Source organism: Loxodonta africana, chromosome 4, assembly GCF_030014295.1.
Source record: "Loxodonta africana isolate mLoxAfr1 chromosome 4, mLoxAfr1.hap2, whole genome shotgun sequence".
NCBI classification, from domain to species: domain Eukaryota; kingdom Metazoa; phylum Chordata; class Mammalia; order Proboscidea; family Elephantidae; genus Loxodonta; species Loxodonta africana.
The window spans coordinates 122,717,726-122,740,963 of record NC_087345.1 but is presented as its reverse complement, the minus strand read 5'-3'; the positions used below and the strand labels follow the sequence as shown (position 1 = coordinate 122,740,963).

Genomic DNA, 23,238 nt, shown 5'->3' with positions numbered 1-23,238 from the left:
GAGGTGCCTTCGAAGAAAAACCTGGCGCTTTAATTGTGAAAAATTAGCCACTGAAAACCATATGGAGCACAGTTCTACACGTGGGGTCTCCATAAGTTGGAATTGACTTGATGGCAACTGGTTTTTTTGTTATTGTTGTTCTGTTTTGTTATGTGTGGACAAGGCTGAGAGGCAGCTGTGTGTAGTGGAATAAGACTGGAAATACTTTTTTCCTATTTAGCACCGTAATTTCTGTGTGAACCTGACAATAAGATTAACAGCTTCTACTTATTGAGTATCTACTATGTGCCATTCCATGCACTAGGTGTTTTATACACATAGGCAAATGTATTATGATCATTCTCATTTTCCACAGAAGTAGACAATAAGTAATGTTCCCAGGACCACGTAATTATTTAGTGAAGGAGCTGGTATATTAAGTTGTCTGACTCATTTGGAGCCCTCCACCCAGTGGTGCCTTGGAAAAAACCCTGGTGATGTACCTCTGAAAAACCAGCCTTTGAAAATCCAATGGAGCACAGTTCTACTCTGACACACGAGATTGCCATGACTCTAGGTTGACCCAACAGCATTTGGTAATGTTTTCACTACAGCAGGATGCCACTCTATTCATAGCTTTACTGTTTGTACCAATGGAGATATAATACATATCTGGAGGGTTGTTTTGAGGCTTAAATGCTACCATACGTGTGAAAGCACCTAGCACAGTAACTGGCTCATGGTAGAGTAGCCGTAATTCATACTTTGCTTTCTTTTGGCAGAGCAGAAGTGCCTCGAATTGTGAGTACAAACGAGGGACATGTAGCCTATGTTGAGGCTGTAGAGTGACTCCAGATGATTTTATTAACCTGGGGACAGAGAAATCAGGCTGAAGAAAATCTTAGCATCATACAATCATAGCATTTTAGAGATCTAAGAAATTGTCATGGTCATCTGTTACAGATGAGGAAAATAAAATGCAGCTGACTTGCCCGGTATCACACACTTTATGACTGTTGTTGTAGGCCGTGGCATCAATTCTGACTCATGGTGACTCTATAAGACAGAGCTGTCCTATAGTAGAACTGCCCCAGAGGGCTTCCTAGCCTGTAATCTTTATGGGAGCAGATCACCAGGTCTTTTTGCCAGCAGAGCAGCTCGTGGATTCAAACAGCTGACCTTTCAGTTAGCAGCCAAAGGCCAGCATCCCAGCTCTTAACCATGGTGCCACCCCCATTGCTGTCAGTTGAATTCCAATTCATAAAGACTCTATATGACAGAGTAGAACTGCCCCATAGGGTTTCCAAGGCTGTAAGTCTTTATAGAAGCAGACTGGCACATTTTTCTCCTGTGGAGCAGCTGGTGGGTTCCAATCCCAAACCTTTTGGTTAGCAGGCCAGCACTTAACCTCCGCACGGCCATGCTCCTTAATTACTGTCATGGCTAGGGTGAAAACCAGGTCTTCTCCCTGCTGCTAGGTCCTTACGTTTTTCAGTCCCTTAGCTGCTTCTGTTAAACGTTTCTCTTGAAATCCAGATTAAAAGTCCCAGTTGTGTGTCCTGCAGGGCCCTTCAGATTGCTCATTATTTGCATTTACATTTCAGGATGGATCTGCTCCCCTCTTGTTACCTAATTTTATGGTTAAGAGTTTCTAGGAATATTGTTATTCAACACTTTTGACAATTACTTTAAAAACAGGTTTCAGTAGCATTATTTCCGGCGGTAGTGCTCCAGCTCCTCACTTCCTGGTAAGGTGGCAGAGCAGTGGTAGTAAGATTCGCAGAGCAGTTGGCTTGGGGTCGCAACCACGTGGCCGATGCCCAGGGCTCCGCCCCCAGAGGGGACGAGGGGCGGGGCGCGCGTCCTGCGCTGTGGGCGGGCAGGAAGGCGGAAGAGCTGGGCGGGGAGTGAGTCGGCCGCCGAGGGTCTCAGAGTCCTGCTGCCGCCTGCGCCATGTCTGCGCGTAACCCAGGCACGGAGTTCGGTAAGGGGCCCACGGGTCGCCCCCTCTCCCCCCATCGTTTCCCGTACGTCCTGCCTCCAGCTCCTTGCTCTGTTGGGGAGTAGCGAGGAGCTTGCCTCCACCCAGAGCTTGAGCCGGTGTTTGGGAGCGAGCGGGTCTGACCGCGGCGCCCCGCGCAGCCCCCTGGCCCTGGATACTCGAGGGGATCTGGCCGGGGCGGAAACTAGTAGCGCCGAGTCCGCGCCGAGCCTAAGCAAAGGCGAAGGAGGGAGACCGAACTCTTGGGGCACATTGACGCCGTCGGCCTTAGAACGCGTCTTATTTTTAATAAGCTAAGAAACCGGAGAGGATTTGATTTCCATCTTCTGTCTCATCCTGTCACCTTCTAGCTCCCTGGTTGCAAAAAACCCTAAACAGCAAAAACAGATAAAAACCTTCCTTTCCCCCTCTTAGTAGAATCCCCTTGCGATTTAATGCGGATTCCCATAGGTAATTTTTAACAGACCTGTATCTCAAAGTGTCCGCGCTAGTGGAAAAGTTGTCAGGTCTCTGTACCAAAAGTGCAACTTACTGAAAATTCTGTATGATTTTGTGTGTACAAGAATTTGTGAAAGTTCCTGTAATTATTTCACCGTTTATCATCTTATTGATATTAGTCAAATGCTCAGAAGGTAAGAGAACTTAGTTTGGATTTCCTAAAACGTGAAATATTTGTATTTCAAACAGCGAAACCATGATCGAGACAAAGTTAAGGATCTCCAAAACCTTGCATGTTTTTGTTTTCCGTTTCTTCAACTTCTTAGCTGTGTGACTTTGGGCAGATTACTTAATCGTCCTGAGTTTCAGCTTTTTCAGCTGTAAAATGGTTATAATAGTAGTACTTACCTGGTAAGGTGGTTTGGGGATTCAATGAGAGCATGCATGTCATGTAAAGTGCTTGATATATTGTGGGTATCTACAGGCATACCTCTGCGATATTGTAGGTTTGATTCCAGACGACTGCAATAAAGCGAGTCACAGGAATGATTTGGTTTCCTAGTGCGTATAAAAGTTATGTTTACACTATACTGTAGCTTATTAAGTGTAGTAGCATTATGTGTAAAAAAACAGTGTACATACTTTAATTAAAAAATATTGCTAAGACATGCTAACTGTCATCTGAGCCTTCAGGGAGTTATAATCTTTTTGGTGACGGAGGGTCTTGCCTTGATGTTGATGGCTGCTGACTGATGAGGGTGGTGGTTGCTGAAGATTGGGGTGGCTGTGGCATTTTCTTAAGACTGCAGTGAAGCTTGCCACATCGATTGACTGTTCCTTTCCCTAAAGATTTCCCTGTAGCATGTGATGCTGTTTGATCACATTTTACCCAGAGTAGAACTTCTTTCAGAATTGGAGTCAGCCCTGTCCAACTGTGCATCTGCTTTATCACCTAAGTTTGTCTAATACACTAAATCATTTGTTGTCATTTTAACAATATTCACAGCATCTTCACCAGTAGTAGATTCCGTTTCAAGAAACCACTTTCTTTGCTCACCCACAAGAAGCAGCTCTTCATCAGTTAAAGTTTTATCATGAGATGGCAGTAATTTAGTCACATCTTCAGGCTCCATTTCTAAGTATAAATCTTGTTATTTCCACCACATCTGCAGTTACCTCCTCCAGTAAAACCTTGAACCCCTCAAAGTCATTCATCCATGAGGGTTGGAATCAGCTTCTTACAAACTCCTGTTAATGCTGATATTTTACCTCCTCTCATGAATCACGAATGTTCTTAATGGCATCTAGCATGGTGAATCCTTTCCAGAAGGTTTTCAATTTTCTTTGCCCACATTTATCAGAGGAATCACTATGTATGGCAGATCTAGCCATATGAAAGGTATTTCTTAAATAATAAGACTTGAAAGTCAAAATTACTCCTTAATCTCTGGGCTGCAGAATGGATGTTGTATTGTTGTTAGGTGCCCTTGAGTTGGTTTCTGACTCCGCGATCCTATGTACAACAGAATGAAACGCTGCCCTGTCCTGTGCCATCCTCATAGTCATTGTTATGCTTGAGCCCATTGTTGCAGCCAGTGTGTCCATCTCTTCGAAGGTCTTCCTCTTTTTTGTTGACCCTCTGCTTTACCAAGCATGATGTCCTTCTCCAGGGACTGGTCCCTCCTGATAACATGTCCACAGTGTATGAAATGAAGTCCTATGATCCCTACTTCTAATGAGCATTCTGGCTGTACTTCTTCCAAGACAGATTGTTCATCCTTCTGGCAGTCCGTGGTGTATTCAGTATTCTTTACTGACACCATAATTCAAAGGCATCAGTTCTTCACTGGTTTTCCTTATTCACTGTCCAGCTTTCACATGCATATGAATTGATTGAAAACACCATGGCTTGGGTCAGGTGCACCTTAGTCCTTCAAGTGACATATTTGCTTTTTAACACTTTAAGGAGGTCTTTTGCAGATTTGCCCAATGCAATGCACCTTTTGATTTCTTGACTGCTCCTTCCATGGGAAGGATCCATGTAAAATGAAATCCTTGACAGCTTCAATCTTTTCTCTGTTTATTATGATGTTGCTTATTGGTCCAGCTGTCAGGATTTTTGTTATATTTATGTTGAGGTGTAATCCATACTGAAGGCTGTGGTCTTTGATCTTCATCAGTAAAGATCTCCTCAATTTCAGCAAGCGCTGTTGCGTCATCTGTGTAATGCAGGTTGTTAATGAATCTTTCTCCAATCCCGATGCCCCGTTCTTCTTCATATAGTCCAGCTTCTCAGCTTACTTGTTCAGCATACAGACTGAATAAATATGGCGAAAGGATACGACTCTGACAAACACCTTTCTTGACTTTAAACCATGCAGTATCCCCTCGTTCTGTTTGAACAGCTCCCTCTTGGTCTATGCACAGGCTCCTCATAAGCATAAACTAAGTGTTCTGGAATTCCCATTCTTTCCAATGTTATCAATAATTTGTTATGATCCACAGAGTCAAGTGTCTTTGCATAGTCAGAATACAGGTAAACATCTTTCTGGTATTCTCTGCTTTAAGCCATGATCCATCTGACATCAGCAGTGATATCCTTGATGTTGTGTTAGCAGGCATGGAAACAACATTAATCTTCTTGTACACCTCCATCAGAGCTCTTGGGTGATCAGGTGGATATTCAATGAGCAGTAATATTTTGAAAGGAATCTTTTTTTCTGAGAGTTAAGTCTCAACAGCGGCCTTAGAACCATGTTGTAAACAGATGTGCTTTCTCATCTAGGCTTTGTTGTTCCATTTGTAGAGCCTGGGCAGAGTAGATTTAACATAATTCTTAAGGGCCGTAAGATTCTTGGAAGGGTAAATAAGCATTGGCTTCAACTTAAAGTCACTAGCTGCATTTACCCCTAAGAAGAGAGTCAGCCTGTTCTTTGGAGCTTTGAAGTCGGGCATTGACTTCTCTGGCTCTTAAAGCCCTAGATGACATCTTCCAGTGTGAGGCTGCCTTGTCTACATGGAAAATCTGCTGTTGAGTGTGGCCTCCTTCAGTTATCTCAGCCGGATCTCCTGGGTGACTTGCTGCCCTTCTGCAGCAGCACCTGCTGCTTCGCCTAGCACTCTTGTGTCGCGGAGACGGCTTCTTTCCTTAAACCTCTTGAACCAACCTCTGCTAGCTTCACATTTTTTCTTCTGCAGCCTCTTCACCTCTCTCAGCCTTCATAGAATTGAAGAGAGTTAGGGCCTTACTCTGGATTAGGTTTTGGCTTATGGGACTGTTGTGGCTGGTTTGATCTTCTGTCTAGACCAGGACAACTTTCTCCATGTCAGCAATAAGGCGGTTTTGCTTTCTTACCATTCATGTGTTCACTGGAGTAGCACTTTTCATATCCTTCAAGATCTTTTCCTTTGCATTCACAACTTGGCTAACTGTTTGGCACAAGAGCCCTAGCTTTCAGCCTCTCTTGGCTTTTGACATGCCTTCCTCACTAAGCTTAATCATTTCTAGCTTTTGATTTAAAGTGAGAGATGTGCGACTCTTGCTTTAGGTAGAACACTTAGAGGCTGTTTTAGGGTTATTAAATGGCCTAGGTTCAATATTGTGTCTCAGGGAATAGCAAGGCCCAAGGAGAGGGAGAGAGATGAGTGAATGGCCAGTCTGTGGAGCAGTCAGAATATACAACATTTATTGATTGAGTTTGCCATCTTCTAAAGGCATGGTTCATGGGACCCCGGAACAGTTGCAATAGTAACGTCAAAGATCGCTGATCACAGATCACAGTAACAAATATAATAACATTGAAAAAGTTGAAAATTATTGCGAGAACTAGCAAAATGTGACACAGAGACACAAAGTGAGTGAGTGCATGCTGTTAGAGAAACCTTCAATTTGTAAAAGACACGATATCTGTAAAGTGCAATAAAATGAAGCACAGTAAAACAAAGTATGCCCGTACAAATGGTTTGTGCTTAACTACTAACCAAATGGTTGGTAGTTCACACTCACCCAGTGCACTGCGGAGGAAAGGCCTGGCAGTCTGCTTCCTTAAAGATCACAGACAAAACCCTATGGAGCAATTCTCCTTTTTTTTTTAATTTATTGTACTTTAAGTGAAAGTTTACAGATCATGTCAGTCTCTCATACAAAAATACATATGCACCTTGCTATATAATCTCTCCCCCTAATGAGACAGCACACTCCTTCTCTCCACCCTCTATTTCCGTGTCCATTCAGCCAGCTTCTATCCCCCTCCACCTTCTTATCTCCCCTCCAGACAGGAGCTGCACACATAGTCTCATGTGCCTACCTGATCCAAGAAGCCCACTCCTCACTGGTATCATTTTCTATCCTATAGCTCAGTCCACTTCCTGTCTGAAGAGTTGGCTTTGGGCATGGTTCCTGTCTTTGGCTAACAGAAGGTCTGGGAACCATGACTTCCGGGGTCCTGCTAGTCTCAGTCAGACCATTAAGTCTCGTCTTTTTATGAGAATTTGAGGTCTGCATCCCGCTGCTCTTCTGCTCCCTCAGGGATTCTCTGTTGTGTTCCCTGTCAGGGCAGTCATAGGTTGTAGCCGGGTACCATCTAGTTCTTCTGGTCTCAGGCTGATGTAGTCTCTGGTTTATGTGGCCCTTTCTGTCCCTTGGGCTCATAATTACCTTGTGTCTTTGGTGCTCTTCATTCTGCTTTCCTCCAGGTGGGTTGAGACCAATTGATGCATCTTAGATGGCCACTTGCTAGCGTTTAAGACCCCAGACGCCGCTCTCCAAACTGGGGTACAGAATATTTTCTTAATAGATTTTATTATGCCAGTTGATTTAGATGTCCCCTGAAAACCCCCGCCCCTGCCATGCTGGCCTTCGAAGCATTCAGCTTATTCAGGAAACTTCTTTGCTTTTGGTTTAGTCCAGTTGTACTGACCTCTCCTGTATTGTGTGTTGTCTTTGCCTTCACCTAAAGTAGTTCTTATCTACTGTCTAATTAGTGAAAGGAAACCCTGGTAGCATAGTGGTTAAGAGCTACGGCTGCTATCCAAAAAGGTCAGCACTTCTAATCCACCAGGTGCTCCTTGGAAACCGAATGGGGCAGTTCTACTCTGTCTTATAAGGTCACTATGAGTCAGAATCGACTCCACGGCAACAGGTTAATTAGTGAAAACCCCTCTCCCTCCCTCCCTCCCGACTCGTAACCATCAAAGAATATTTTCTTCTCTGTTTAAACTATTTTTTGAGTTCTTATAATAGTAGTCTCAATTCTGCTTCGTAACACGTGAAGACACCATGAAAGGAAGGCGACAGTTTTGTTTGGTTTTTTTTACGTGAGGGTTCAGTAAATGTTGTTAGTTGCCATCTAGTTGATTCAGACTCAGGGCAACCCCATGTGTGCAGAGTAGAACTGCCTCATAGGGTTTTCCAGGCTGTGACCTTTTGGAAGCAGATTGCCAGTATGTCTTCTCAGGCACCTCTGGTTGGGTTTGAACTGCCAAACTTTCAGCCGGTAGTTGAGAGCTTAACTGCGCCATTTGTGCCGTCCGGGGACTCTTTGTTCAATTAGTGTTACTATATAGGGGTTTGAGGAGCTAATTTTGAGAATCACCTATAAGGTACTGTATTTGTTATCTTTAAAAGTGACTGTTCTAATTTTGCAATCTTGACTTCAGGAGGTGTTCAGAAATTTTTGTTGAATAGCAAACTCTGTTCTGTCTTAATAAATACAACTGATTACCTCACCAAGTTGAAACTATTTTAGTCACTGCCTATGTAGAGACTGATTTTAAACTCGAGTTCTGTTTCTGGAATGTGGACTTTGCAATAAAGGAGTATTGCCTATATTAGAAGATCCTGAAGATGGTGTGTCTGGAATAGGGATGGGCTGGAGTGTCCTACTCATTTTGGTATCCCCAGGATGTGGCTTTTGACTTTGTACAGCCACATAATTTTTCCAAAACTTGTGTTTATTTTCTTTTCAAGAAATACAATTAAACTATTTTCGCTTTTTTAATTTGCAAGGATTAGAATCACTCTGATTTGTTGAAAAGTAACAGTACAGACAAAAACAATTAGTATGTAGAATAATAGTAAATGATTTTTATGCATCTATTTAAATGATCATAGCTTTGTTTTTATTATTCGTTTAAATAAAAGAAGGTATATTTCAAGGGTGTTTCTTCATCAGTTGTATTAATTATGCAAATATTTTTTAAAATCCAGGTAGAAGTTTAGCCTAAAATGCTAAACCAAGTTATTGAAATTATCATGTACTAGGAAAATCATCATTTAGTATTCATTAACTTGGTAGATTAGTTGATGGTTTTTAGTTTTCTAATTGAAAGTATTTTTAATAAACACTGTAACTTCTTCCTTTAAAGAAACTAATTTTTTGTCCCTTTGCTTATTAAAAAAAAAAACCACTGCTGTCGAGTCGATTCCAACTCATATTACAAAAGGGATTTATGTTTATGGGAGAAGTTTTAGAAGATAGTTAACACAGAATCGACTATGAAATTATTAATAATTCTATCACTGTTATTTATATTTTGGTCCATAGTTTTTCTAATTAATAGACTTTTTTTTTTTTTTTTTAATAAATTGAGTTCAGTTGAAGCTGAACCTAATGCTTTTGATAAAAGCCCTTCAAGGAAAACATTCTTCCTTCAAGGAAAAGACTGTTTCAGCATGGCATGCGGATGGGGAAAGATATTACAACTTAAGGAACAAACCCTCTGACTTTTTAAGGTTAATTTTCATATCACTGTTCAGTGCTCTTCTGCTCAAGGTGTTTCCTCCTTAAAACATGCATATCTGATTTTCTCCAACTCGTACCTAAAGCTAAAAACCTCCTTGTTTTTCTTTAGGAAATATTTGCCCCAAGTGGATAGGGGATGACTGTGTTCCTATAGAGAGAAAGCTGGACCAGTTTAGAGTCAGAAGGAAAAAAAAAAGCTACATCTGTCCTACTGTGGAATAGTTTTGCCTCCGGGAAGGCCACTTGGTTTCTTAAAACTGGGCTATGCCTTCACCAGTTGCACTTGAGTTGATTCTGCGTCTTGAAGACCCCATGTGTATTAGAGTAAACTGTGCTCCACAGGGTTTTCGGTGGCTGATTTTTTAGGGAGTAGATCACCAGACTTTTCTTTCGAGGGGCCTCTTGATGTTCTCCAACCTCCAACCTTTGCCTTACAGCTGTTTACACTAGCCAGGGACTCCTAAACTAGAACAGGTATATTCAAAGTATGGTCTCTGAAATGGCAGCATCTTCTTTACCTAGGAACTTGTTACAAATGCAGATTCTAAGGCCCCAACCCAGACCTACTTAATTGGAAGCTCTGGGGGCGGGGCCCAGGAACATGCATTTTAACAACCCCTCAAGTGATTCTGAAGCAGGCCCAAGTTTGAGAACCACTGGTCTAATGATCTCATTGAGGTCCTGTGGAGCACTGTTCCAGGTTCTATTAAAATGGACTATTTCTTTTCTCTACTGTCAGTGAGTCATCTTAACTCTTGGCTAAGCTATAGGTGGCACCCAGAACGTGATCTTTCTTTTGTTCACCGATGTATCCCAGGAATCTAGAATAGTGTCTGGGACAAAGAAGGCCTTCAAAAGTGTCTGTTGAGTGAACAATCAGCTTACCACCTGCTTGGGGGATTGGGGCATCTACCTGGTCCCCCATGCATGAGCAGGTGCTGTGAAACACTGTACCTTTCTCCTCTTTTCTTAATATTATTAAAATTCAATTTTGTTACCTCTATTTTTAAAGATATCTCAAGAGACTTATGAAGGATGACAACAGTGTGACTTCCCTTTGAATGTCATTATCTTTGCAGGCATCTGGGAAACGTGGGTGTTATACTAGGTGATCTTTAAGTATCTTTCTGCTCTACAATGGCATCTGCCTGTATATCTGTAAGCTCTTATGTACGAAAAGAAATTTCAAAGTTATCTGAAAGACAACAGAAAAAAGTAGTTGAAAACTGATTTTTAATGGGGAGGAGATAGGGACAAATCTGTGAATTTCTGTAATGCATTAACAAGAGATTGTTTTAGACGTACATCCATGATTGGAATCATCAGTGACCATTATTACTTAGGAACGTAGACACTTTTGCTCTGTAGAGGTGCTTTCTGTAACCCAAGTCAGAACAAACGGGAAAGGGCAGCTTACTTGTTTAAAACATGGGTCAAGGAGATCAACTCTGGCTAGTTGCCAAACCAAGAACCATGATGAGATTGTGTTTTCACCCAATGATTAGTTTTTGAGTATCCATTGTGTGCTAGGTAGTATTGCTCTAGGCTCTGAGGATACAAGATAGACAAGGATGGTTCCTCCTGCATAGAGCTCAATCTGCATACTTCAGTAGCTATACATTTTTTAAATTTTTTAAAAACTTTGAAACAATCTCAAGCATTTAGAAAAATTCCAAGCGCAGTACAAAGAACTTTTTTTTTCCTCTGAACTGTTTGAGTAAATGGTAACTGACATGATGTCCCACCTCCCCTGGATGTATTAGTATTTCCTACATACAAAGACATTTCTCTCCATAACTACAACACAGCCATCAAAATAAGGGCATTACCGTTAATACCTTAATACCATGTAATCCTCAGATGCCATTCAAGTTTAGCCAGTTGTCCAAATAATGTCCTTTATTTCAATAGGATTGAGTTCAGAATTATACATTGCCTTTAGTTGTCACATCTCTTTAGTCGTCTTCAGGCTGGAAGAATTTTGTACAGTCATTCCTTGACTGGAAGTATCTTTACACTTTTGAAACATGCAGACCAGTTATTTTGTAGAATGTCCCTCAGTTTGTGTTTGCTAATGTGTTCTCATGATTAGATTGAGGTTATGCATCTTTAATTTTTGTTTATCTTTAATAGGGATATCACAGAAACGATGCTGTCTCTCTCATTATGTTCTATCAGGGGCACACAATTTTGATTTGTCTCATTATTGTTGGTGTTCATTTTGTTCACTGGATTAAGGTGGTGTCTGCCAGCCTTCTCCACTGTAAAGTTAATTTCTAACGCTTGTAATTAGTATGTATTTTGTTGGAGGTACTTAGAAATAAACATTTAAGTATCTTGTTCCTTTACAAACTTTCAAATTACTTATTAGTATGTATTTGAGGTTTCCTGTTTTCTCAATGGATTATAGTCATTACTGCTATTGTTTAATATTCAAATTATTTAAAATTTTGCTAATGGGAGTCCTTTCAAGCTGCCTTCTCTGTCTTTTTTGACATGTCCCATTATTCTTTAAACACTTCCTTACTTTCTGGCTCAACAGAATGTTACAGGCTTATCTTATACTTTCCCTGCTCTAGTACTGCAATGAATCATTTCTCTAAGGAGCATTCTTTTCAGTGGATTATGGTATTCAGAACCAAGATTTGACATTAGGTGTGCTCATGGCAACTGTGGTGTCTCTGTTCCCAAGCTCTCTCACTTGGCAGAGCTGAAAAATGTATGTACTGAACATACACATACCCCCCCACCATTTATGTCTATGTATGCATGTATCTCTTCTCTATATATGAGAATTACGAAGTCACACTGATATACCTCCAGTTCCAGTCTAAAACTACAGAATCTATTGCAGTTTTCTCCCTTTTCATTTTTGAAACAGTCTCCCTGCCAGGTTTCACATCTCCCTCCTCTTGTTGACATTCTTCTCAATTTTCTTGGATTCGGAGCTGGGCAGCCCTCCTGTGAGGTCACCGTCTTCACCCTGCTTGGGCTCAGTTCCCTCTGTCCATAGGTTTATTCCCTTCACCCTAATAGTAGGTCTGTGCCATTGTTCCTCCATGTAGATACCCTTCTTATTCTGCTTGTGTTTTGACTCCTTATGTCTGCCTGTCCCTTTGTCCAGATATCATTCTTCTTATGATTGGACTCTGATGCCAGATCTGGGCTACTTTAATGCATGGGCACTCTCCTCATCTGTTTGGGTTCCCATACCTTACCTCACTTTGGGCCTTGGTGGCTCCCCTCTCCTAACCCAGCTCAAACACCTACTTTGCTTGACTCCTCCTTTACCCCCCCGCCCCCATAGTTTAGGACAATTGTTCAGGAAAACAAGGGGAAAGGGACCAGAATAAATTTTTTAAATTTTATTTTTATATGTTATAAATTATAGAGCCCTGGTGGCATAGTGGTTAAGAGCTTGGCTGCTAACCAAAAAGGTTGGCAGTTCGAATCCACCGTCTGTTCCTTGAGAACCCTATGGGGCATTTCTACTCTGCCCTGTAGGGTCGCTATGATTCGGAATCGACTCAGTGGCAACGAGTTTTTATTATTATTATTATTAACTTGTGTGCCTGCTGTTCTGGCACTCAGTGCTAATGGTAATAGCCAGGGATACCAAGGTGGGCATAACCTGGACTCTGCTATCACAGAGCTCATAGTCAGCTAAGGAAGATAGTCATACAATGATTACACAGTGATGTGTTACAGTGTGGCAACAGAAATGTGGTAGGATTGGAAGATAAAAAGGAATTCACAGACAGTCCAGGGGAGGTTTTTTGGAAAGACATTTCTGACGGAGAAGTTTGTACAAAGGCACTGAGTGAAAACAGCCTAGCATGTTTCATTAACTACTCCAGAAAAACCAGGACAGAGTAGAACTGCCCCAGAGTTTCCAAGGAGCGCCTGGTGGATTTGAACTGACTACAGGAAACCAATTCTCAGATTTCTAGTGTAATATCATTGTACTCTAATGGCTATGGGTAATATTTTAGTGGTGGAAGACAAAACCCTTCACAGTCTGTGTATGACATACATGTTGTCAATATAATGGTTATGTACATTTTTCGATTTTAAATGGGGCATCTTTTTTTTAACATAATTTTTATTGTGCTTTAAGTGAAAGTTTACAAATTAAGTCAGCCTCTCACACAAAAACTTATATACACCTTGCTACATACTCCCAATTACTCTCCCCCTAATGATACTTTTTTTTTTTTTTTTAATGATAGAGCCCGCTCCTTCCTTCCACTCTCTCTTTTAGTATCCACTTCACCAGCTTCTAACCCCCTGTACGCTCTCATCTCCCCTCCAGGCAGGAGATGCCAACATAGTTTCAAGTGTCCACCTGATCCAAGAAGCTCACTACTCACCAGAATCCCTCTCCAACCCAATCCATGTCTGAAGAGTTGTCTTCAGGAATGGTTCCTGTCCTGGGCCAACAGAAGGTCTGGGGGCCATGACCACCGGGGTCCTTCTAGTCCCAGTCAGACCATTAAGTCTGGTATTTTTATGAGAATTTGGGGTCTGCGTATGGGGCATCTTTTTATGAGTGCTAACTTTGGTTTTACCTTTGAAGTCTTTTATTTTATTTTATTGCCTATAAGCGTGACTGGTGAGGCTGTCTTTTATTATTCTGATACTGTTTTGATAATAGGAAAACTATGAAGTAATAATCTGGGTTTGTTGTATAATTAATTAAAAGTCCTCCACGGTGTCTGCTGAGTTAAACAGGTTTTTTATTTGAAGCATCTAAGCCCTGTGGATTTTAATTGTTAGGAAGGAAGACAAAACTTCACGCACTCATTTAAAATGGAATGCCTGTGCCGGGAAAGAAAGACTAGTAAATGAGACAGCAGACAGAGTCCTTGAGGATGCGATTTAAACATGTCACTAGAAATTGTTTAAGTGTAGAACGCTGGCCCTTTTAAAACACTGTCTGTCACTTGAGGATTGGGTCACCTTGAAATGTGTTCATCTTTGAGTTACCGGCATAAAAAGGCACTTTGAAAATTTCCAGTGAACTTTGGTGTGTGTTGTGTGTGTGTCTGCAGATGTACTCCTTCTCAGCCTGCCTCAGCCGTAACAGTCAGTTCCCTGGAAACCAAAGTGGCTGTAAGAGCAGGATGAATGTTTAATCTCAGCTCCAGCAAACTACACAGATTTTTTAAATGTTGAGACGCTCTGGCTGCAACTTCTGGCACTCTTTGTGTAGTCAGGCCTTCCTCCCCTAAAGCAAAGTCTGAGATGAGAGTCACCTCTGGTAATTACTTCCTAAAAAAGTACCACTTACCTGGTACGTTGGTTCTTTTGGTATGTAGTTAATGATGTCAAGGTTATCTTTAAATTCTGGTAAAATATCCAAATTAAACTAACAATCCAGATTCAGATAAGCATTTCACCTGAATACTTAGTGGGCACACTCCTTGTCCCCAAGGTGGGCCACAAGGTAGGGGTGTGTGTGTGTGTGTGTGAGATTTCATTCAAATGAGGTTGAGCTAGATTTCTGGCATGCTTAAGGAATAGCTAGAGATATCTCCTATGTTAATATCCTTAAATAAACAGTATTTCTTAAGAATATTTCAAATATTATTCTAGGAAAATAATAGTGTCTGCATTTATAAAGCCATGTATATATATACGCGTGTGTGTGTGTGTGTGTATATATATATATATATAAATAAAATAGCAGGAAGGCATCTGAGCTATCAGTCCAACAGCCTTCTGTTACAGTTGAGTAAACTGAGACAGACCTAGGAAATACAAGCTTCTGATCGTATGGCTGGTTAGAAGCAAGACTAGAATTGGAACCCCGGATTTATTTATTCCAATACATTTGATTACCTCCCTTATGATTAGCTTTCTATGCACTCAGCTGGGCTGTGGCCCTGCATCAGAATCACCTGAGATGCTTGTTACAAATGCAGCTTTCTGAGCCCCACAATAGCTTTAATTATCAGCATCATAAAGAGGAGCTCAGGAATCTGCTTTTTCACCAGCTCCGTAAATAATTCCTATGAACATTCCAGATTAAGAACATGTATATATTCTTAAGTAGACTTGGAATAAGTAGACTTATTACTTATAATGTGGACTGCCAAAGAACGAACAAATCTGTCTGGAAAGAAGAACAACCAGAATGCTCCTGAGAAGCAAGGATGGTCGGACTGTGTCTTACATACTTTGGACGTGTTGTCAGGAGGGATCAGTTCCTGGAGAAGGACATCGTGCTTGGTAAAGTACAGGGTCAGGGAGAAGAGAAAGACCCTTAATGAGATGGATTGACACAGTGGCTGCAAGAAGAGGTCAAGCATAACAACGATTTTAAGGATGGCGCAGAACTGGGCAGTTTCCCTCTGTTGGGCATAGGGTCGCTATGTGTCGGAATTGACTCCACGGTACCTAACGACAACAACACACCAATCCCAAACACCTCTCTCCCCCTCCCTTTGAAGACCCTGGGTCATTTGATCCCATTTCTGTTACTTCCCACACACCCTGTCTCCCCTCTGGCTGGCTTTGGCCCTTGGTCTTTGCAAATGTTACTCCTGTTTAGAATGTTCCCCTTTTTTCCTCTGCCTGTCAAAAACTGTCTCCAACTTTGGAGGTCAAGTTTAAATCTTTCCTTTTTCTTGAAGCCTTCTTTTATTTCTTGTGTAGTAGATACCTTTTAACACTTAATTCTTTTGATTTTTTTTTTTTTTTGTAAGTTTTCTTCTGACTATTCCTTAACAACAAGGAGAACAACTAATACACAGGAATCAACTCAACGGCAGTGGTTTGGTTTTTTAGTTTATCTCTAAACTTCGATGAATGAGTCAGTCTGGAGGTTTTACACTTTTAGGTATGAAAGAATTTCTTAAAAAACTTAATGCCATTTGCATGAATTTTTTTCAAAAATTAAATATCTTTAAGAAATGTTTTTGCCTAATTCTGGATCATTATAGAAATTTTTGAAAATTCTTAAATACATAGAGAAGCAAATTAAAATTGCCCAGTAGCAACCTATGCTTTGTGGATTTAGCTCCTGTGTCAGGTAGAGTGCACTGAGTAGAATTTACTGGCATTTGGTGACTTGGAGGACCATCGTTACAAGCATCAAAGATTCTGCTATGATTTTGTACAATAATGCTCTCATGGACTCCTGAGGCTTTTAAATGCCACTTTCTTTTAATCAAGTGGCCACAACTGCTCTCCTTTTTTTTGTGTGTGTGTTCACTGTATGTATTTTTAATACTTTTAAAAAGTCTTCCTCTGTGATCATGCTGTGTCACTCTTCTGCTATAGCAATTCCTACCTTCTGTCTTGCTGTTTCCAGTATCTAAGTTAGAAACAAGAGAATCAAGGTTACTGGAATTATGGGTAAACTAAGAACCAAGAGGGTTCTGAGTGGAGAATCTAGCAACCTTCCACAACTGGAGTTCTCCAAGAGAATTAAGCCCCAGTGCCCTAAAGTATCTGTTGTTGTTAGTTGCCATCCACTTGATTTCCAACTTATGGCAGTCCAATGTGTGCAGGGTAGAACTGCTCCATAGGGTTTTCAAGGCTGTGATCTTTCAGAAGCAGATTGCCAGGCCTGTCTTGTTAGGTACCTACGTGTGGGTCTGAACCGCCAACCTTTCAGCTATTAGTTGAGCAGTTAACCATTTGCTCTTAAGGGACTTCTAAGGCATCCATTATGTGTAATAAATTAACTCCTCTCTGATGCATCTAGAATGGCACTGGTCTCCACTGGGAGAACTGAGAAAATAGTTGCTCAAGTCATTGTTTTGTTCTTTGGTTCAGATTAGGAACCCTGGCTGAGAAAAGCTGCTGGAGCTCTTAAGAAGAGCTAATGAGCTTATGAGTTCTTCTTAGGGAGTTTGAGTCAGATGCATAAACTCCATCTGTGGATGCCACGAAATCTCTATTCACAGATCAGAGTCTTTCTTGGCAACATGCTGGAAAGGTAAAGTTGATGCATGGTTGATTTTTTATTTTTAAAGGCTAACTGTTTCTGATGGCACCATATTGGACCCCTGAAGGGTTCTTAATAAATATATATTGGCACATCAATTTACTTGTTTTAACCTTTTGGTTATGTAAGTTTTCAAACATTCACAAAAGTAGAGAGACTAGAATAATGAACCCATATACCTGCCCCAGAGATTGAACACTAATCAATCTTGCTGTACCTGCTTTGCTAGACCCCTATTTTGCTATAGTATTTTAAAGCAAATCCATGATATCATGCCATTTTGCCCCGAATACTTTAATATGTATCTCTAGAAAAACAATATAATGTTACATAACTACTTGATCTTTGTCATGCTAACAAAATAATAATTCCTTAACATAATCATCTAGTATTAAAAAAAAAATTTTTTTTTTTTTTTTAATGATCCAGTATAGCCAGTGTATGTTAGAATTTTCCCACTTGTCTCAGAAAAATGTCTTTTTACAGCTGGTTTGTTTGAATTGGGATCCAGAGTCTACATGCCGCAGCTGATTGTTGTGTTTAAGTTTCTTCTGACTAGAACTGCCCCTTCCCTTTTCTGTTCATGTCGTTTATTTGCTGAAGACACTCAGGTCAAATATTCTTTAGAAGGCCTCATTCTGGATTTGCTTGAGTGCTTCCACTTGGTGTCCTTTAACTTGTTCTTCTGTCTCCTATATGCCCTGCAGACCAGAAGGTTGATCTAAAAATTTGATGAGATCCTGGTTCATCTTTTGAATTTTTTGGCAAGAATACTTAATAGGTGGTACTGCACACTTAATAGGTGGTACTACACACTTAACAGGTGGTACTGCACAGTTCATCTTGCAGCACATTTAAAACCAAAGAACCAAACCGGTTGCTGTCAAGTCAATTCCAACTCATAGTGCCCTATAGGACAGAGTAGAACTGCCCCATAGGGTTTCCATGGAGCACCCGGTGGATTCGAACTGCTGACCTTTTGGCTAGCAGCCATAGTGCTTAGCCACTACGCCACCAGGGTTTGCAGCACGTTAGGAGGCACGTAATGCCTGCTTTTGCTCAACTTTTAGTGGTGCTGAGATTGATTAGAAAGTTCAGGTGGTGGCAGTCTGATCCTTCTATTGTCAGATTCCCTTTTACCCACTGACGCAGTGGTTTTAGTATCTGTAGATAATTGTTATTCATTTAGGGTTGCAAAATGCTTATTTTTTATTCCCATCATTCCTTTTACATTATTATCAGTTAAAAAGAACTTTCCTTCATCAAGTAGGTCTATTTGGTTCTCCTGAAATACAGTTTGTATAAGACAGGCAGAATAAATTTTTAATTCTTTCTACTTAATTTACCAATTTTAGAATAAGGAGTGGCCTGGCTACCTCTAGTGGTGAATAGGGACTTTGTTGGGGAGGGAGGTTGATTTTTTTGTTTGTTTGTTTAGATTTCTCTCTTTTTATGTGTGTGTCAATGTGTGTGGGATTATGAATGCATGGATGTTTATACAATAGGTTTCAGTCGAAGTAATAATTTGTTGTTGCAGTTTTTATATTCAATGCTCAGATTGTCTCTTGGCTCTTATGTCCTTTTGAGATGTTTCTGTTGGTTTCTGAGGCCTTCCTTACTCAGATACGGTAAGATATTCCAGGCTCATCGTGTATCTTTCCTGCATCAGAAATTGAGCCAACCGTTTCTTTAAGGCATTTTGGTTCCCCTTTGTGAGGGGAGAATATCTAGAGACTACAAGCAAAGCTCTGGGGTTTAATTTATTATTGAAAATGAAAATAGAAACAAGTAAGTAAATAATAGAAATAGTTCATTTTTCAAGAATGACAGTACTGCTTGTCTTGTCTCTATTTGTTGATTTAAAAGATTTTGAAAGGGAGATACTTTTTCCTTCTTGAAGATGGTAATACAAATACTATAATAAAAATGAATACTTACTGAATATTTATAATGTGAAAGGCATTGTGCTAAGAACATACATTAGCCTGTACTTTATTCCTCCCAACAATTTTATGCAGTCAGTAGTGTTTTTATACTGATTTTTAATTTCCTTGCTCATAGGTCTCTATGGAGATTAAAAACAAGTAGCAAAAATGATAAAATTGAATTCTTTATATATTTGCCTTTTGAACTTTGTGGTAGGCATGTCATATAGGTAAGCAAGGAGAAGAACAAGAAAAAGCCAGGGGCCTAGATCAGCCTGATCATTAACCCCTGAGTAATTGAGAGTTTGCTGGTATCGGGTATCCTCAGAAGGTAGATGAAATTTTGCCTCTGGGTACACCAGCCTCTTGCTGTAGCTTTGTACTTTGCTTTGAGTGTGTCTTTCCCTGTTAAAAGCTGTCTGGGAGAAGAGCAGACAATTCATTTCCCACCAAAGTGAAAAGCTGATGGTCTAAAAAGCTACTTTTTCCTGGGAAAGGTAATTTTAACAGGTATGAAGGAATGACACTTTAATTGCATAATTGAAAATATTTAACCAAGGGGAGTATTTAATGGTGAGGCAGCCTTCTTGCTGCATCTGAAATCTTGACATTTTGATTTCTGTCCTGCTTTTTTGATGTTAAATAAGTCTCCCAGTCTTCTACTTCTGTTGCTGTTAAATCCTGCCCCGCAGACAGGAGCAGGATTCTCTGTGAAAACCGAACAAGACCTAGCTCCTTTAGAGCTAACTTTTGTCATGTGACTTCCACAACTGCTTCAGGTTCACCTGGGTCAGTGGAGCAGGCGAGCGGGAAGCTGGTGTTCCTGTGGTGCACCACAAGGGGAAATGTTTCCGGGGAACGTTCAGGCCGCAGAGTTATTGTAGAGCTAACTCTGACTAACCTCTGAGGTGGCACATCTAATGACTTCTTTTTTAAAGGAGGGACGGAGCTTTAAAGTTTTTGATGCTTGTCAGGGAGCATCTGAAAGCAACGGGAAAACCAGCTACCTTGTCAAAACCTGTGCCACAAAAGAACGTCTTCCTGAGGAGAAATTGCAGAAGGAGATCAGGTGCTGGGAAGCAGTGCTTTGAATCAGCACCCAGCAGGTGGTGATTTCCACTCTAATTCAGTTTTGAACAGATATACCCAGACATTGTTGGCAATCATCACGCTCCAGAATGTGGTGGGGTTTAGTTTGTTTTGGGAGACGGTATCAACCCAAGCCCTGTCTGCTTACAGTCAGAGTATTTTAGCACATGTGAGATGCCTGCTGTTTAAGGGTACACCTACATTCCCAGCTCCTCCTGCGCGCGCGCACGTGTGTGTGTGTGTTTAAATATATATTTGAACAGATAAAGGTGTACTAGAGAGCATGAGTCTGGGGAATCTGGAGATACTTGATTTTTTCTGCAAATCAAAGAGTAATAAGAAGATGAGATAAAGCATATGTTATATAGTAGCTACACAGTAAATGCTGCTTTCTTTTATTTTTCTCCCAAAACTTAGCTCACTTCGATTTCAAAGGGTGATCTGTTACCCTAGTTTGAGAATTTGGGCAGATATCCATGTAGTTTTAGGCTACCTAAATTAAAACTCTTTGTAAATAAATATATACATTGGGATGGTTACCCATTTAATTAAATATAGTGGGACCGGGCATTGTTTTATTCTGTTGTACATAGGGTTGCTGTGAGTCAGAACTGAATCAACGGCACTTAAGAGAGAGCTTCTTTATGAAAGGAAGTTGGACTTTGAAGTCAGATTGCCTTGGAGTCAAATCCTGATTCATCGATGACTTTTGAGTTCCCACATATAAAAAATGTGATGAATAAACGCTATGTCCATAATTGTGATGATTAAATGAAGTATTATAGAGTATCTGACATGGTGCTGTGCATACGGTGAGCCACTATAGGAATTACTTGCCCTTTCTTCTACATGAGATACAATAGGACTGTTGCAAAGTTCTAACCTTAAAGCTAAAGAATAACTGATTTGTGAATAAGGGTATTTGCTGACAGGAATATTAGCATGGGTTTTTTTGTGGAGAAGTTCAAGGGATCTTTGGCAGTGGGATCCCCAGTGTATGCTGAGATGTAATGGTAGTGGAGGCTAGACGTGTACTCAGTCAAGACTTACATAATGATTTGCTTTTCTTCTTATGAAAATGTGATTAAAAGTAGTTATCACTGGTTCCCTTCTTCTCTCCCTTTCCACCCCCTGCCCATGGGCGTTTATCCATCCCAGGTTGTTTTATTTTTCTGATTTTTCTTGTGTGTGTGTGTGTGTATATATGATCAGCATCTTTGAAAATTTACTCCATAGCCAGACTTTAGAGTTCATTAGATAAGTCTCGCTGGTGCCATCCTGTGACTATTTTAGGTAAATGACCATAGGCAAATTCTCATATACTATTGAGAACAAAAAAAAAATTTTTTTTTTTTTTAAAAGTAGACATTGTTTCATAATTCAGATATACAATTTTTAATTGCAAAATTTTGGTGATTCTCAGTAGGTCATTTAAAAATTATTTGCCTAAAGAAATAGGCACCAGGAATTGTTTGAATTCACAATGTTTAGGAAATGACAGTTGCGAACACCAGTCATAAAATATGCCATTCAGAATTTACTCTGTTTTACCCTAGAGATAACACTTATAAGTAAATGTTCCTAGGAGATGCCACCTTTTACCTTACATTCATGGGAAAGTACAAATGACTGATAATAGATTTTTTCTGAAATGAGCTTTTAGTGGGATAGTATGTGGTGAGAGTAGAAGGGCATTGAGTACTGGGCAGTGGTAATAGGGCAATAGCTTTCAGGAAAAATAGATATAGATGTTATACACTAAAACCTGGGAAAACAGAACCTATGTAAGGCAGAAACCTGTCAGAGAAGGAAAACTCAAATTATTTTCCACTAAAACAAACAATAGAAAAGTGATAAGACTGCACCCTGTCAAGGGCAGAAAACTTTCAAGACCTGGAAAATCAAAGCAGTCCCATCGAGTTCAGGCTCTCATAGGTTTTACTGTATAACCTTTAATTTCCATGAACATACTTAAGCCATCTTTTTTTTATGTAGCTTAACATGATTATTTAAATTGAAATGGGAGTCTTTTTTTTTTTTTTATGTCTATTCTGTAGCATTTGAATTATGTTTATGCTATTTTGACAGAATTCATTGTGTTCTGGTTTGCTTTAGCATGTTAGTATCCTCGCAAACTCTCTAACTTGCGTTACTAACGACAGCACCCAGCACAGGTTGCAGCTTTATAAATAATATTTTCTGTTGACTGATAGTATGAATTTGATAAGCAACAGGATATTTTGGACGTTTAAAAATTTTGATTTAGGGAAGTCCTTCATCATGTCTCATTGAGAGGAAAGAGTTAAATAGGTTTTCTCTTGGCTCCTGGAATAAATGATCAAATCTTCTCAAAGGACTGAGAGTTGAATCCTTACCCAGCAGGGGGCCAAAGTTATCCAGCTTCTTAATGAATTTCTCTAAGGTCTAATGATTCTTTCTGAACACTAGGCACATTTAGGGGCTTGGAGAAACTCTTGTCAGAAGTTTTCCCAGAGTGCATTAAGTTGAAAGACTACATTTTTGGAAACCCAAATGTGGTTAATAAGTTTTTTTTTTTTTTTTTGGTGTATCTTCATGAGAGTGTATAGTAATAAAACCAAGATATTGGCCATAAAATGTTTGTGATCTGGGAAATTATGTGTGTTAACCAAATTTATTTAAGATGTTAATTTTACTGAAAAGTGTGAAACAACTATTTTTTAGATGACAGTTTTCAGAGAGTATTGTCAGTTCAAGAATTAATTCACAACCTTGTTGGGTATGTAAATGGATTTTCCAGATTTGACAAGAATGTATGAACCCATGCAGATCCCCTAATTTGTTTTGCCTGGCATCGTCCTAGGCATAGGTAGAAGCTGAGGAACCAATATTTGGTTGATAGAGTGAATGCATTCTGTAAAAGCAAAGGGTAGGCTAGGTAGAATATAACAGAAACAGTAAAGAAAGGACTTTTTGTCTTCTTTATCTCTGACATGTTTTCTCCTATCCTTAAAAAATCAAATTGTCTGCCATACTCTAAGATTTCAGCCAATTTAAGCCCATATGTTAAGTCCATAATGTAAATTCTGGTAGTATATAAGAAAGGAGCAGCTGCATCTTTTAGGAATA

At 40.1% G+C, this 23,238-nt stretch overlaps 1 protein-coding gene across 2 annotated transcripts in view; it reads left to right on the top strand.

Moving 5' to 3' along the window:
- The first annotated feature begins 1,830 nt into the window (after positions 1 to 1,830).
- DERA (deoxyribose-phosphate aldolase) overlaps positions 1,831 to 23,238 on the top strand; it is a 167,647-nt gene continuing 146,239 nt past the window's right edge. For both annotated transcript variants that reach the window (XM_010595188.3, XM_064284541.1), the window contains exon 1: positions 1,831 to 1,963. In XM_010595188.3, the coding sequence (XP_010593490.1) occupies positions 1,933 to 1,963 (31 nt within the window). In that variant the 5' untranslated portion in view covers positions 1,831 to 1,932. The remainder of the gene's footprint in view (positions 1,964 to 23,238) is intronic.